The 16,168-nt window shown below is 36.2% G+C and overlaps 2 protein-coding genes across 2 annotated transcripts in view; both read right to left on the bottom strand.

The window, feature by feature from the left end:
- Nucleotides 1–971, bottom strand: part of LOC122088263 (probable protein phosphatase 2C 25) — a 4,559-nt gene extending 3,588 nt beyond the window's left edge. Inside the window, exon 1 of the mRNA XM_042657463.1 lies at nucleotides 267–971. Within this exon, the coding sequence (XP_042513397.1) occupies nucleotides 267–561 (295 nt within the window). The 5' untranslated portion in view covers nucleotides 562–971. The remainder of the gene's footprint in view (nucleotides 1–266) is intronic.
- A 10,259-nt stretch (nucleotides 972–11,230) lies between these two features.
- LOC122087947 (callose synthase 3-like) overlaps nucleotides 11,231–16,168 on the bottom strand; it is a 49,943-nt gene continuing 45,005 nt past the window's right edge. The window contains exons 38-43 of the mRNA XM_042657082.1: nucleotides 14,203–14,315; nucleotides 13,875–14,104; nucleotides 12,986–13,783; nucleotides 12,827–12,877; nucleotides 11,849–12,034; nucleotides 11,231–11,692 (exon numbers count right to left, since the gene is read on the bottom strand). Of these exons, the coding sequence (XP_042513016.1) occupies nucleotides 11,444–11,692; nucleotides 11,849–12,034; nucleotides 12,827–12,877; nucleotides 12,986–13,783; nucleotides 13,875–14,104; nucleotides 14,203–14,315 (1,627 nt within the window). The 3' untranslated portion in view covers nucleotides 11,231–11,443. The remainder of the gene's footprint in view (nucleotides 11,693–11,848; nucleotides 12,035–12,826; nucleotides 12,878–12,985; nucleotides 13,784–13,874; nucleotides 14,105–14,202; nucleotides 14,316–16,168) is intronic.

The raw sequence follows: 16,168 nt of genomic DNA, 5'->3' as shown, positions 1-16,168 counted from the left end.
TAAATCTTTATGGGCGAAAAAGGGGCTGGGGGGATGTAGAATGGAGAAATCGAGCAAGAGTGATGATCCAGCAAGATCGAGCTGAATTGTGACTACACTAACAATATGCTTGAAGATCAAGAAACAAAAAGAACTTGGAAAAATAAAATCCAATGGATATTCTATCAATATGCTTGAAGATACTTATTTTCAAAGTAATCAATGAACAATTACAGGGTGTTGAGGAAGAAAGGCACATGAAAAATAATAATTAAGAAACCACTTACTCATAAGATGAAGGAAAAGATGATCGCAGACGAAGCGAGAAGCATCGGGGCCAGCGTGACCATCATAAATCCCGACGAATGTACCATGCGGGCCCGTCTCAACCTGGCTCTGATCCTCAATGGCCTCGTTAGCTTGGACGACGGCGATCGAGAACTCGCCCAAAGAATGCCGGTCGAGGTCTCTGAACCAGAGAAGCGCGTCGTCCATTCCGTCCTCATCATCCTTGCTCATACGGGCGTACTGCCGGACCGGGCGCAAGCACGCCCCTGCAAGCCTTGCCAACCACGAAAACATCCCTCATTTCCTCAAAGAAAAACCCTAAAAGGTTTCAGAGATGGCCGAAACCAACTACACCTCTCTACTAAGAATCAATAAAAGATTGACCAGTGGAAAGAAAGAAACATATAGAGAAGAATATTGTAGATTATCTTTCAAGAAAAACACAAGAAAGATTAGAACATATCCTTCTGCAAAGATTTCAAGAGCGAATTCAGAAGCAAACCAATGGCGATTTATTGATGTAACGAGATTGATGAAGAAGGTACTAGGGTTTTGAGATTGAGAGAGCGAGGGAGAGAGTAAAACAGAGAAAAGAGGTGGGAACGAGAAGAAGACTTGAGAGAGACTTCCTGTTTTGCTGCAGAGACGGATTGCTGAAATGGGAAAGTTGACGAAGGCACAAAGCGTGGGAACTGACTCTTTTTGCTTCACTTATATAGTCTGTTTCACATAAAGGCCACTTGTATACACTCCAATTATAAAAAAATCCATTTACACCATTTACGCATGGGCTGGGGACTGGGGTGAGGGTTTTGTATGACACGAATCGTGCAGTTTTGAACCAATAGGAGGCGATGATGACGAATCGTATGATAGGATGGGAGGATGGACATTTTTTGGAAAGAGAATGTGGGGACCTATGGGCTACGATTTGGATGTGAGGGCACGTGTTTAAGAATCTTTATATCAGCGTTTGTGTTTCTTTTTCTTTGCGAGTACGCAAGATTTTAAAACATCAGATGACTATTCTGATTCAGACCGGTTTTTGAAATCGGTCAAACCGGAGAATGAAGTAATCGGACAAGAAAATAGATTCTTTTATTCTTCATATAGATTATTTGTAATTTTTGGATCAAGAAATTTATGAACCTTGAAAAAGAATATTATTATTAAAAAAAAAATTTTTTTTGGTGGTTTTGGTGATAGAAGAATAAGATAAAAAACCAAAAGTGGGAGTTTTCTTTCTGTTTTGATTATTATTACTTTCTTTTTTTGGTTCAAACAAAATTAAAATCGAGGGAATCGAAGGAAGATGGAATCGGATAAGAAAGATAGATCTCTCTCTTATAGATGTTCATAATATTTGTACAAAGAAAGCTATAGATTTAGGGAAAACATTGAATTTTCTTCATTGTTTAATGGTTTTGAAGATAAGAAGAATAAGATAACAACCAAAAGTTTGGGGTTTCTTACCTCTTTGCCCGATCCTTTTGTAGTTGTAAAGAGTTAGTGGATGGAGTTAGCCTCATTGATTTTGATTTAAATCAAGCAATTCCATTATTTCTGATCCGATCTTGATATTGTATTTATAATATTACCTATAACCCTGTTGGAAATGGAAATACACAATGTTTTTTCATAAGAGGTAAAAAACAATGTCATTTTTATTGATTCAAAATGTGAAAATGAATTCAAGACTAGTGTCATATTCACCATGTAATTTGTTGGAGGGCTACAATTCATTTCACAAAACTATCACATTAGAAGAGAGGTAGATCTATGTGATGTAGAACCCTTGCACATGTGGATAACCTGAAAAATTCTGAAAAGAAAAAAAAAATTATTTAGGAAAAATGAACCCACTTAATCTTACATGTCAAAACAATAGCGAATAACTAAACAATATATTTAATAATGAGAGAACGGGATTTATATTTTATTGTGAACAAGAGAGAGAGAGAGAGAGAGAGGGGTTCCTTTACCTTTTTTGATAGGTAAAATGGGAATTGTTTGTAGACAGGCGTTCAACCCAAGCCCAAATAGATAGTTTATTTTTATGTTTTTTTTTTTGGTGGAAAATAGATAGCTGATTTTGATTCAATTGGACTTGTGCTTAAGGTCCACAACAAGGACTTATGGGCTCCAACCAATTAAGCCTAATTTGATTGAATGGGGGAGTCATCACCTGTGTAGGCCTAGGATTCAATGATTGGCCCAAACTTAGGCCGAAACGAAAAGTAGTTTAGAGGGTACGTATGGCCTTAATTTTGCTTTTCTATTTCCCTAGGTTCATATGGTTTTCTATCCAGTTAAATTAAATTAAAAGAAGAAAACATAAAAGGGAAGGAGATTTCAAAATTGGCACCTGACCACTCCTCCAACTAAGGGGTATCCCCTTATAAGAATCAAGGCCACCAGGTTAGTACTATCATGATTTAAGAAGGAAAATGAAAATAAAATACAAAATTGAATAGTAATATTTTTGTGATAAACAAAGGAAATAAAATATGATAGCCAACATGATACCCTAACTTGAAGTAATGTAAACTCATACAACAGCCCTTATATTATAATAAAATGGCATGTAATACTCACTAATGTTTAAATAAATATTAAATGACACTTTGTACATGGATTAACATTTTTTTTTGTAATTACTCACCCAAACAACAAAAAAGTTATATTTAATTAGACCATTTAAATAAACTACAAGAAAACAAGAGGGAAAGACATTGAAGACACCAAATCATAAACCATCTTTGTTGAACACAAAATATAAAAGCATTTACCATAAATTACTTAACAAGTAAGAGCAAGAAACATGTTAAAATTTGACCCAAAGCATGAAAACAGATTAAATATATGGATTAGCATGAAATTTATCAAACTAAAATCAATGACTAAAGAACTTGTTAAAATGATAACCTACTTTCAAGAAATTGCAAGGGTCACTATGAAAATGAGACACGTCACATGGACTCTTAGGCTTCAATAGAACTTCACAAGATATTGAATATTAATTCCAACCTCTTGAAGATGAAAAGCATGAAAATAGCCTAAAGTTCCCAAGCTGAAGCTCATAAAAGTTCATGAAAGAAAATTCAAGTGATCTCATGTCTTAAACACTTTCAAATACTCAAGCAAAACTATATACTAATATGACCTATAAATGAATGGAGAAGCACATGTGAAACCATATTAAATACTTCTCAGGCCTGAAACATGAAAACATGAGACAAATCACTAAGAGACATACATGGCATTAAAGCAAACATCTCCATAGAATTGGCCAGGTTTAGCTGGTCAGATTGTGAGGAGAAAAATGAGTTAGAGATCAGTTGGTAGACCAACAAAAATTACATGCAAAGATCCAAACCATAGATGTGCCAAGTTGAACTTTACAATAGGGGAAAGGGTTCCCATGAGGCCATGACTTTAGTACATAGGAAATCTCCCACACCACACCAATGGCAGCGCAGAAAATGGTATAAACCACATGGGGTCCACATGGTTAGGGTATAAGAAAAAACCCCATGTAAGAGGGTGATAGTATATTGGCATCATGGTAAACTTTTTTTCTTTTACAATAATACACCCAAACTAATGCTTAGATGAAGCAAGAACTCATCACCAGATTGGATTAAATATCTGGGCACCCCTCATAAATTGGCTAGAATTGAAAATAATGGGGGTAAAGATAAGATAAATAACCACCAAAATCCTATGTATTATTTCACAAATAACTCAAAACAAAATCGAAATTAAAACAACCAAAAAATCCTTGGCCAAACAAATGAAAGGTAATGACATATGAGGACTAATAAAAGTACAGCCCTGGTTGTATCATATACACCACAAAGAGTTAACATGAAAAAATAAGGAGAAGCAATGAAATTAATCAGCTAGAATTGAAGACATTGGTATACTACAATGCCTAAGAGCTTAGAAAATCATGAAAATCACATGCACTTACCCATGAAAATTGCTAGTTTGGATGATTGTTGGGTGTTTGGAGTCCCATTTAATTCCATAATTAGTTATGAATTAAAAGTCCCTACCTGATTGGGCTGTGAATGACTCTTTAAACTCCATGATTGTGTGCTTGACATGTTTAAGGAGATAAGTACCCAAGAACGAAAATAGAAGAGACATGACAATAGATGAAAACGTAAACCTATTTGAGGACTATATATTAATGGTGGTTCCACCAATCACTACATGTGATGATGGAATCTCTAGTCCCTTAATTAATGAAAGAGAAACAAAAAAAAAAAAAAAAGGAAAAGAGATTCGTGAGGGAAGTAGCAAACCCAAGGGGGTTTACAAGCAATAAATCCCATTACAACAAATGAAAGAAGAAGAGAAAACAAAGCAAGATGAATGAGTAATGGGTCTAAGCTCTTTGAGGCTAACCTCAAACACTGGAGACCTTCTCAGAAATGATTCTCTTCCTTCTTTGTCTACAATAACTTAAGTTTCTGCAGACTGCAGGTATTAATACTGGTAGTTAGGTATTTCGAGTGGTGAAGTAACGGAGAAGTTCTGGAGTTCAAGAGAGAAGACGAAATGGGGAGGAAGGAATACTGTTCCAAGGGGTCTGTCCTTTCTTTTTTCCTTCTTCTAATAACTGGTGTCTGTTCTCTTTTCTCCAGGTTTTCTCACTGATTTCAGCCAAGGAAATATATATATATTTTTTGGGTATAGATTTTGGTATCACGATGATTGTGGTGTTTTTAAAAATCACAAGACAGATTTGACTAGATTTGGATCATCTATGGTGCAACATGGTTTCCGGTGTGTATCCAATGCCTAGAAAAGCCTTGCAAGGTGCGTGACTGCCTTGGATTCCGTGTCAAGGCATTTCTGACCGTTGGATGCTCACCGGATACCATGTTGCGCCGCAAAAGAGTTGAATTCTATTTGACTTGCCCATTGTCATGGTTTTTCCTATTTAACCGTATGTACTTTGTTCAGAGTTCGGAGAATGCATAGTAATTATCTAGAATGCTAGTACACATGCATGAAAAAACACGAGATGCACGCTAATAAGGGGGTTATTTAATTGCATTACAGTAAAGAATTTGACATACATGAATTTGGGTTTTTCAACCTTGACACACCCAAATTATTTCAACCAGATAGAAAATAAAAAAGACACCCACAAATTATTTCCCCAAAATTGAAAAAGTAAAACTTTCTAGAATGATTAAGCTTATCAGGTAACCCAAAAAAGATTTCTTATTCACATGTAAAATTCCAGGCCAAACAAAATGTGCCATTTGGCAGATTTGATGTTTGAAAATGCAAGATTATAAGACAATGCATAGTAATAGTCGGTGTACCATAAGTATTCATGGGCATAGATGGAGATGCATGCTAATGCACGAGTATATTTGATTAAATTAGGCTAGCTGTAAAGTTTGATACATGACTAGTCCAAACCACAAACTATCAATCTAACCGGCAAAATTGAAATGTCATCGTTCCATATGGTACAACGAAAATGGAATGCATTGGTTAGCTTACCAAAGTAAGGATGTTCAAGTGAGATTTTTAAAAATTAAAATAATATGATTATATTCTTTCACAACCGATGACAAAATGTTAAAGGGACTGTTTGTCATCTAGAACATCCTCAAACTTGATCGGGCCTCCCAAGAATAAAAAGTTACTTGAAAAGAGGGAACATATACTGGAGTGAGATTGAATTACATTTTAGGTGCCAACGCATATCCCACTTCCTTTCATTTAAGGGGTAAAGGGGGTGAACAAATAGAAGCAAAAGGGACAGATGTTTGCACTTAAGGTGTACATTCATATATACAGAGGATCCATTCTATCATAGTAGGGTCATCTTCACATGGAGTTACTTGCACCCATTCAAATTTTGCACATAGCTAACATGGAAATGCAGCTTTATTATTTAAGGCATATCGCAAAACTTTGTAAAATTAAATGTCCCTTTTAGTTGCACTAGAAAGACCTAAATTTTTGTGAAGAAGTGTAGAAGCCAAGATTCCGTTCACAAGTCAAGTTTTCACCCAAAAACAAATTGACCAAGTGCCCAAGAAATAATTAAAAAAAAAAAAAAATCCAACAACCATTTGAGAGAGAGGTACACGAACTATCAAGAGGTTGATATATATTGAAATTGGATTATGACACATAATCAACTCAGATCATTCTGCAAATATCCAACGATCAAATTCTACATAATTTATTTATGTGGCATAACTAGATGTACCACCCATAGATTCCTCTCTTCGGATCATCAACTAGGAAAATCGTAGCCTAAAACTATTTTTATTTGTTTATTTGTGAGGTCTTATTTATTTATTTTTATATTTACATATTTTATTTCCACTTGATAATTCATAAATAATATTTTTTGAAAACTTGGACAATTGAAAACATAACAGACATGGTAATTCATATGGATGATGTCTACCACAAGTGGGCAATTTGGTTGATGCTCTTATTAACCCAATAGTCAAGAGGACCAGATCAACATCTACTTAATAGTCAGGATAACTCAAATAAATTTTGTGGGAGAAAAACAGAAAAGAAAATAAAAGATGCCAAATATAAGACCATATCCAAAAAATTATTAATAAGAATAATAAACTAAAGTAATATTGTCAGTCTACGTAGGAACCTTTTTGGCTATAGGCTTCATTTGTTCCAAGTAAATCTATGTATATAAATCTTAATGTCATTAAATTTGATGTTTAATAGTTTGTTATACATAAAAATAAAATGATGAAAATGTTATTTGATTTCATTTCACTATAATGAAAATGACATTCTTGTTATTCTATGAAATTTTGAATTCACTTTTGAACCATTTTCTGCATTTGTGCAAGGTTGAAATTTAATAAATAAGATGGATATAGTTCTTATAACCCATGTAAAAATATAGTGTATCCGGTGGCGCATGAGGCTTCTGCATTTGCGAGGTTCAAGAGGATGAGAGCTACGCAGATTTACCCCGAGAATCATCAAGACTTTGTTTTGACCGCTTAACCACTATATCGCAACATGCATACCTTAACACTAGACCAAATGTACCCTTTTTTTACAACCTTGCATGTAAGGGTGTAAGAAATCATACCAGCATGATTGAACCAATTAGATCGACATGAAACCGATTGATTGAAGCTCTTCATCAGTTTGGTATTGCTTTTGTCTTTTAGAAACAATTATTATTCCAAAATCGACTGACTCTTAATTTGGACAGAAAACAGAAAAATTGAAAAACCCGTAAAATTCAAAATTTTAGGTCTTTTCTTTCTGTGTATGAAAAATAGAAATTAGACCGATAGCTATCGATTTTCATTGGTTTTTGTAGACACCTTATCACTCTAGTTTCAGTCTGATATGCGTATATAAAATTTCGTCACAGAAAAAAAAAAAAGAAGGGTATATCACATTTACAGCAACTAGCAACTTCAGATCAAATCAATTCTTTGTCTAGGAGGTGACATTTTTTTTTTTTTTTTTCAAAATAAAGAGGGAAACTACTTTTAGTCATGGATCCAACATATGCAATGGGCTAATGGTCCAATAACAATTTAGGGATAGTCATTGCTTGGAGTAGCCCATTTCTCTGTTAGGATCCATGCTCCGCACATACTTGTGGCAGCATTTTCCAGGCAAACAAATTCTTCCATCATTTTATAATGGTTTTACCTTTGACATGTGCTAAGGATTGACTAGCTTGAAACGAGAAACTTGATTAGCGCAGCTTAACTCTCCAATCCAAATCAAATGGTCCGACACAATTCGTTATTGCTGATTCATATCGGTGTCAACCAGGACCCATACGGCCACCGATACTGTATACTAAAACCTTGATCCTATTAATTAATGGAAGACATTAAAGACATGATGAATTGGACAAAATTTATGAGGTTACCATCTTGAGATCCTTTTATACACATGAGTGTAGAGGGTTATATGGAGATTTAGTTCAAGGTATCAGATCCGATATGGCCAAATTTGAAATCGATATCAATATCAATTCTAATATGTATCGGTTGTGTTAGCTTAAATCGGATGCTTTTGCTTTCCAAGAATCCAATACCTTTTTTTTTTTGTTTCATTTTACCCCTTCAAAATTTGTAACAGCATTCGGCTAGGTATTGGTACAGATCGACTGATACAATACCGATTCATAAAAGTCTAAAAGCATGTACGGAGAACATGCTTAAGAATTTCAAGTGGCAATCAAACTACCTCATGGAAGATTCAGTCAACAATGAAAGGGAAGGATGTTTCCCCTCATTCATCATGTGAATGAAACACAACAAAAATGCTAACCTCACAAAATTGTGGTTTTGTGAATCACTGCTAACCTCACAAAATTATGGATTTGTTAATCACGCATTGAGTCAATAATATTTTTTTTTGGGAAGAAGAACACTATTCGTCATGTAGCCCTCACACCACTACGGGGATCAATGATAGTACATGTAGGGACATCAATCAGGGGAGATTTTTATTTTGTAAAGGGTAGAGCAATCATTTCAAGGGGCTATGTCTCGGTGCAGGTTGCGAAGCAGCGTTTTTTTTTTTCCCATAATTTTTTTTTCCCTAACCCTCTATTTTAAGGGATTTTTAATTCCTAAAAATCTTGTATGCATTTTTTGTATTGGAAACATGATTAGCATTCATTATTACTATTTTTTTTTGGGGGGGGGGGGGAAGTGGTTAGAACATTACTATTCTTTTGAGGTTAGCATAATTCCTTTCTGAAAGGAATATTTCAATGATTGCACTCAGTTATCTCATTATTTACATAAATACCTTTTGATTGTTGACACCTCTTTTCTACCCCATCTCACATTCTAGTCATGTTGGACCTACATTGACATTTTCTCATAAATCCTTTTGAAAATACTATTTTCTGTGTCATGATTGATATGGTGTGGAAGATTACTCTTGCACTGATGGTGTAATGAATCCTCTCCAATTTGATTTTCATGGTTGACCTAATCCCACCACCCTTTCTGTAAAACGTAATTCTTTTTTTTTTTTGTAATTAAAGAAAAATGATCATGAATAATTTCATGAGCAGGAAAAGCGTATTTGGGATTATTTCATTTTCCGGTATTATAACAATGAATGCCCTAAAAAGAAATTAAAAGAAGACATTGGCAATTTGGCATGAGAGTTAACGTGAAGTAATAAAAGAAAACGTATCAAGATTCAGGATTGAGAAATGCCTAAAATAAATTGTAGATTAAAAAAAATAAAAATTCAGATGATTTTGGGAAGGTCAGATCTTCTTCTTATTTTTTTCTCCTAAGTTCCTTACTAATTCAAATTTCAGCATGAGCCGATCCATTTTGATTTTTGAGGCCATGTTTTGTGCTATTGCGTAGTTGGCTTTAATTTTCAACTCAACTAGCCGTTAAAGAATTGTAGCAGGGAATAGGTAAAGTTTTGGTGGTTTCACGCATGTTCTCGGTTTTTTTTTTTTTTTTTTTAATGGTGAGACATGCCCTTGTTTTCTTAAGAACATGTTTCATGCATGCCTACATACGTTGTCAACTGGAAATCTTGTAAGGGAAAAAGAAGCCTAAAAGGTAACATGAACTCTATTCTTAGATACATGGAGTGATAAAATAATCACCTTTTTCCTACGAAAGAATGGAAATTCCACAGCAATTAATGTTTCCACATGTACTCCTGTAGGTCTCTGTGCTGGTGCAAAAGTCATGCTGCATTTTAGGGAATGCTCTCCTATATTTTGCAATAGAAAGGATTCTCTTAGGTAGAAACCAACCCTGTTTCAATACGAGTTGAATCGGTTTTGATGTGAGAATTGTGAAATTGAAACCGGATCAAGAAGAAAATTTCGATTGATTTTCCGTACACTTGTACAAAAGTATGTAATTTTTTTTTTTTAATGAATTCTAGACTGTTCGGTTCTGTTTTGATCTAGGTTTTGAGCCGATTCCAATTTGAGTTCGAGTTCATTCAATTTCCAGTGTAGTTCGATTTGGTTTTGGAGTTGCAATATCCCAAATCGAAACTGATCCAATAAGACTTCAGATCAGTTTGATCCAATCTATTTCTTTTTTTCCAATCCAGCTGATTTTACCGATTCAATTTAAGTTGACACCCCTAGGTAAAAGGTTTAGTTCACGCTTGTTGTCGTGGTTGATACCCATACATATTGACTCAATTCCAAAAAAGACTTTTCATAAAATAAACATGTTGTACCGTACTAGTTGATTCATATCAATTAAGTATATGTATCATAAAGTATCAATCATGATCATATTGTCTTATTCTCACAAGTTATTTAACATAAGGTAGAAAAGAGTTCTTAAAATAATTTGACTTTATACACTCAAAAGTCATTTTAAAAGCTCACATTTTTCAAATAAACATGTTAATTGTCAATGTTATATTTTTTGAAGAAAAACACCTGAGAAGACTTTCAGACATGTCCCTAGGTAGCTCAGAGGGGGCAAACCAAAGAATTGACGCAGCTCTCAAATGACCCAATAAAAATACGATCAATCCGACTCCAAATGAAAGTGGAAAGACCCCCACTCAATGAGGCCCTCATCCCCAAGGGTAGGTCGAGCCCAGCCTAGCAGGCCATGTAAGGTGACAAGAATATCACGCACATATTATAATTAATTAAATTAATCAAAATTTTCATTTATTCAAATAGATTGTGTTTTGATCAATAACACTCAGCCTTTTCCCAACTAAATAGGATTCGCTCATGGTTCCAAGTACTGGTATTGACCTCGGTCTCAGCCTCAATCTCAATACCTGACCGATCCAGATCAGGTGTCTGTGCCAGTGTCTGAAGACATTGACCAGGGGTTTCAATAAATTATAAAAAAATAATATTTTTCTGTTGTTGAAAAGGATTGGTATTGTAGCGACCAACACCAATAACGATAAAATAAATAAATATAAAAATAAAATAAAAAATGAAAAATGAGAGAGAACCAAGAATCATCTCATATTATAGTTTTCACCTCCCAATTTCAGATCTAAATGCTACCTTCCACTCTATACTTAAGAATTAAGATAAAAGAATTTTACATCTATTACATTAAATACAAAGGTGAATAATGTACCTGTCATCCCCCAGAAAATTGACCCAATAATTGAGATCTTCAGCTTCCCTGGACTACCATTCATCACAATTTTACTCCTTATTCCTAGAAGATCGGTCCTTCCTAGGCCCACCAAGAATACGTGAGATCTGTAGACCTCTGCTGAAGGCTTGGTTGAACAACATTCGTGTCTGGAATTCTGAAACAAATGGGAACCAGGCCAGAAATGCAATAGGGGAGAACAGAAGCAACCCCATTACAATCTCATAGCCACGAGCAAGTGTCTTAACCGATCCCCAGAAGCCAGCACGATGAACAACAGGTTTACAAGCCTGCGCAATCTGACAAATAATGAAAGCAGAGGACGCGTTAATTCCCAGAAAAGATGAAGGAAAGCTATACATCAAATAGAGGTGACTAAAAGATTTGAACCTCTAGCAACATGCAGAGACTAAATAAGAAGTGGACATTAGGGAAAACTGAAAGGATTCACTAACCAGGAGCAATCCCCATCCGGTCGGCATGAAAGCAAGAAAGCAGACAAAGATGTCACGCACTGTCATATGTGGAAGAGCTATCAAAATGATCAAAATGGAGACAAACGTTACAAAGATAAGTCCCTTGATTAACCGGAAGACAAGCTGAAAGTTGGCACTGAATTTTCGTCTTCCAACGGACACAGTCTGCAGAAAGCCAACAAACCAGTCAAAACAGCAAGGAAAAATCACGGTTCACATCAGGTGCAAATGTTAAGAAGAAAGCTCCTCACGGATGCCAGCCCTTCTCACCCAAAGTACAAGGCGAGGCTAGTGGGGGGACAGTTGGAAGAACAAGTCTCTCTGACTAGACCTTCTACAGCAAATCAGAACTACAGCCAGGAAAGAAAGACAGTGCCCTAACTTTCATTAAGGTTTTCCCTTCTCTCTCTCTCTCTGTGCCAGGGCATCCCTGGAGAAAGATATGAATAGTCAATTTCCTGACGAGCCCATGGAGGGAGAGCTGAAAGATAATGAGGCACTTGTCTAACAGCAACAGAAAGAGTGCCCTGGGTTGTCAAATGAGGCGAAGTCCTCTATTACGATTCATATAGATGGGGAGCTCAATGGCCTAGTGTTCTCAGGAGGCTAAGATAGAAGGAGTGTTAGCGCTCCGTTGAGCTCTCTCTCTCTCTCTCTCTCTCTCTCTCTCCAGCGTACCCAGTGCATGAGGCTCCCGCCACTGCAGGGTCTGGGGAGGGTCATAATCGGTACAACCTTTTACCTCTGCTTCATGGAAAGGCTGTTTCCCAACTCAAACCTGCGACCACTAAGTCGCAATGGAACAACCTTACCATTGCGCCAAGACACCCTCTAAAGTATGTGGTTTGTTAATTGTAAAATGGAAAGGAATTCTTGAAGAGATACTTGCAACATAGCACCCTCTCACTATTCATTTCAAGACATTTACAAAGGAACCCATGGATTGCTGTTACTTACCTTCATCACAATCAATATGCCAATAATCACAAGCCACGAAGCACCATAGACCTGTAACCCATCAACATGTTGATCAACTTATCAGCAACACTGCAACCCAAGACGCAAGATAAAATTTACAGGACAAGCATATAAAGGTTACAGGTCTGCAAAACATACCAGAACACTTTTGGTTCTCTTCGTTATGTTCAAGTGGTAAACAAGTCCATACTGGTAGATAAAAAATCGTAATGATAACAAAATCTCCGCAATGATACCACGCTTCCCAGAATGTCTCAGATGCTCCTGTTCTGTCTCCCACCATGATTCCCAACTCTTTTCCGGAGGTACACCAATACCTCCTCGGTTGCTTATCCACTTATTCCAATCAGTCCAATCGTCAACAATCTTTTGCCACTCGAATCCTGATGGATTGAAAAGGAAGGGAGCAAAAAGCCATGTCCCAACCATGAACCACATAGAGATAGTGATCAAGACATATGATACTGCGCCTCTGTATGTATGGCCAAAAAGTTGGTATACAATTAGTAGAATCATCAACTCGATTCCCTTGACGAAGTGACTGCGGGAGTATAATCTATAATTCTCTGCAAACTTGGCATGGAACACCACAAACCCACGACCAGTAGCTTTGTATTCTGCCCCTCCATGAAGCAATGTCCTTCCGTAATAGTGGGTTTTTGTTCCAAGAGAAAATGTGAAAAATACAGGGGCCAACTGTAACTGCATCATTATAAAATCAGTTAGTGCAGTGCGGAACCCTCTCTCCAAGCCAATCTCCATCATCATAGGCAAGGCCATCAGGAACCCAAGCTGCACAAAAGATTGGGAAGCAAGAGCCACTTGAAGGGCCTTAATGTTTTCAATGTTTGTTTGTGTAATCAGACCTTCTTCAAGTCCACTAAGAACGAGGTAAAGGCGACCATAAAGAAATACATAGACAGTGAGCACAGTTACCTGTCAGTCGAAGCCAGAAGCCAAATCAGATAAACATAGGATATATCGACAATATGTAAGAAGAAAGAATAAGAGTTGCTTTGTAACATACCAGGGTACTGAAATAAAAACCAACTGTGGTGAAATAGCAAGACAACATTCGGAAAAAATCAAAACGGTGTCCAAGCCTGTAAATGTCACGGCTTAGTGTCTGCTCACCGTTACCATTAGCTATCTTCGCCTCAAACAGAGAGATCTGGTTAAGACCCACATCCCTCCCCTTACCAACTTGCATGTATTCATGATGAGTAACATTTCCTTCACGAAGAGTAGAGTTGAAACCTATATAACACACCAACATAAAAAATAATTACAAGTGAAGCTTAACCTAATTTATTTAGTCCTCGAGGTACAAATAAGGAACTTAGTTAGGAGCAAACCTGCAAATATATCCTCACTTAAATTGATGATCTTGGATGCTTTACTAACACCCCCTCTTGTCAGGTGAAAAATTCTATCAAATACGTCTGGATGGCCATAGTGGAACCGGACCCTTTGTGGGAAGAAACATGGAGAAAAACAGAGGATCAGTACACTAAACATCACATACTCAATGAAATGGGTAGAATATTCAAACTTGAGGGGTTTGAGAACTTCGAGATCAGTCAAGAGATGAGAATTTTGAAAATAAAATTGTTAGAGATACCATTTGATTTGAAACGACCCTTAAGCCCCAATATTTTCATTTCTGGAGAGACAGTCAAGAATTACATTAGAAATATAAAGTTAGGTTAGTAACTTGTCATGCCATCAACATTCACCAGAAGAGGGAATGTGCATCTAACGAAGTGGGACAGCCATTCTAGGGAAGCATGGAGTGATATAAGATGACAACCAAGTGGGACAGTTTATGTTATCAAAGGTCTGCTGTGATTTTTAGAATGTAATAGCATTTTCTTCCCAACCACACAAATGTTAGATTTCAGATTTGCCATTTGGTGTCAATTCATTCCAAGACAACACCTAAATGTTGTGAGGTTTATATTTTACACATATTATTATACGATGACAATTTGCATATCTTGCTCTAGTGGTATAGTAGTCATAATCCTGACAAGTAGTATTTTCTTCTTCCCTTTCTACATATTCAATCTTGCCAATTAATAGAAGACATAAGAAGAAGAAACAGAACAAATTAAATTTGTAATAAGAAATCTTTGGATGTCATTCTATTTCTGGCATGATCTAGAACTACATTGTAGAACAGGGAAATGAAGCCACAGAAGAACTTTTCAACCCAGAATATAATGGTCATCAAAAAGAAATATGAAAAGCCCAGCCAACATCCAGATCCAAGGACACTGCTGACAGAAACATAAAAATAGATCAGCATTATTGTCAAAGGAGTTAGAATATAAGGATGGAAAGATAGCAAGAGAAAAAGAGAGTGGAAGGTTGGACAATGGTAGAATTTTGGGTGTTAGAGAAAATGATATCTGCCACACCTATATTACTTCACTAGTAAGACACTAGTAAGACGTAACGAATTATATACACCTCCTTAGAGAAGTAAAAGGTGAAAAATAAAAAACACAATATAAGACAAGAAGATAATAAACATGTTCCTAAAGTACCCTTATTACATAAACTCTTAACAAAAGGTGACCCTCCTGTCAACATTTAAAATTCTTGGAATTACTTGCAAGGCTAAGAAATTCAGCATCTGATCACTTGATCATAACCAAAAATCCCAGGCAATCAAAATGAACCACACACATACACTGAAGTGAATAATCACACACACAATCCAAAAGTTACAATTTCCAAGTAACAGAATACTGAACATAATGCATCAAACTGGTGAAACAGAGAGAACCTTGGAGGATAATGCGAAATTATATACACAAACACACACAGAGACATGTATAGAAAATAGCTCTGCAAGACCTCTCAACGCACATTCAATGTAAAATCCATGAATAGAGCAACTAGTTTCCGCACAAATTGTAACAACACAACTACGCAAAACGTGTCGGTGGGACCAACTTATGATCTGAGCAAGAGCTACTAGGAAAAGCTCTGTAGATAGATGAAATTTGAACCTTTAACCAGTGCCTACAGGACTCTAGATCAATTCAAAATTTTAAAGACAACAAGGCACAGTAAAGGTGTTAAATAAAGCATAGTTTTAAAGGCGCTGCTAAGGCGACGCCTTACTAGCGCCTTGGCACTGATGCGGTCTAGAGATGGTAAGGTAGTGCCCCGCCTTACGTGAAGTGGCACCTTATGGGTTTTTTTTTTTTTTTTTTTTAAACGCATTTTAAAATTACTTGATGAAGATTCCAAATATAGATTTTTTATTGGTAGGTGTATGATTTTATTAACACTTGAGATGTATGGGATCAT

The sequence above is a fragment of the Macadamia integrifolia genome, chromosome 9 (genome assembly GCF_013358625.1).
Source record: "Macadamia integrifolia cultivar HAES 741 chromosome 9, SCU_Mint_v3, whole genome shotgun sequence".
Taxonomy (NCBI): domain Eukaryota; kingdom Viridiplantae; phylum Streptophyta; class Magnoliopsida; order Proteales; family Proteaceae; genus Macadamia; species Macadamia integrifolia.
This window is presented reverse-complemented; position numbering and strand designations above follow the sequence as displayed.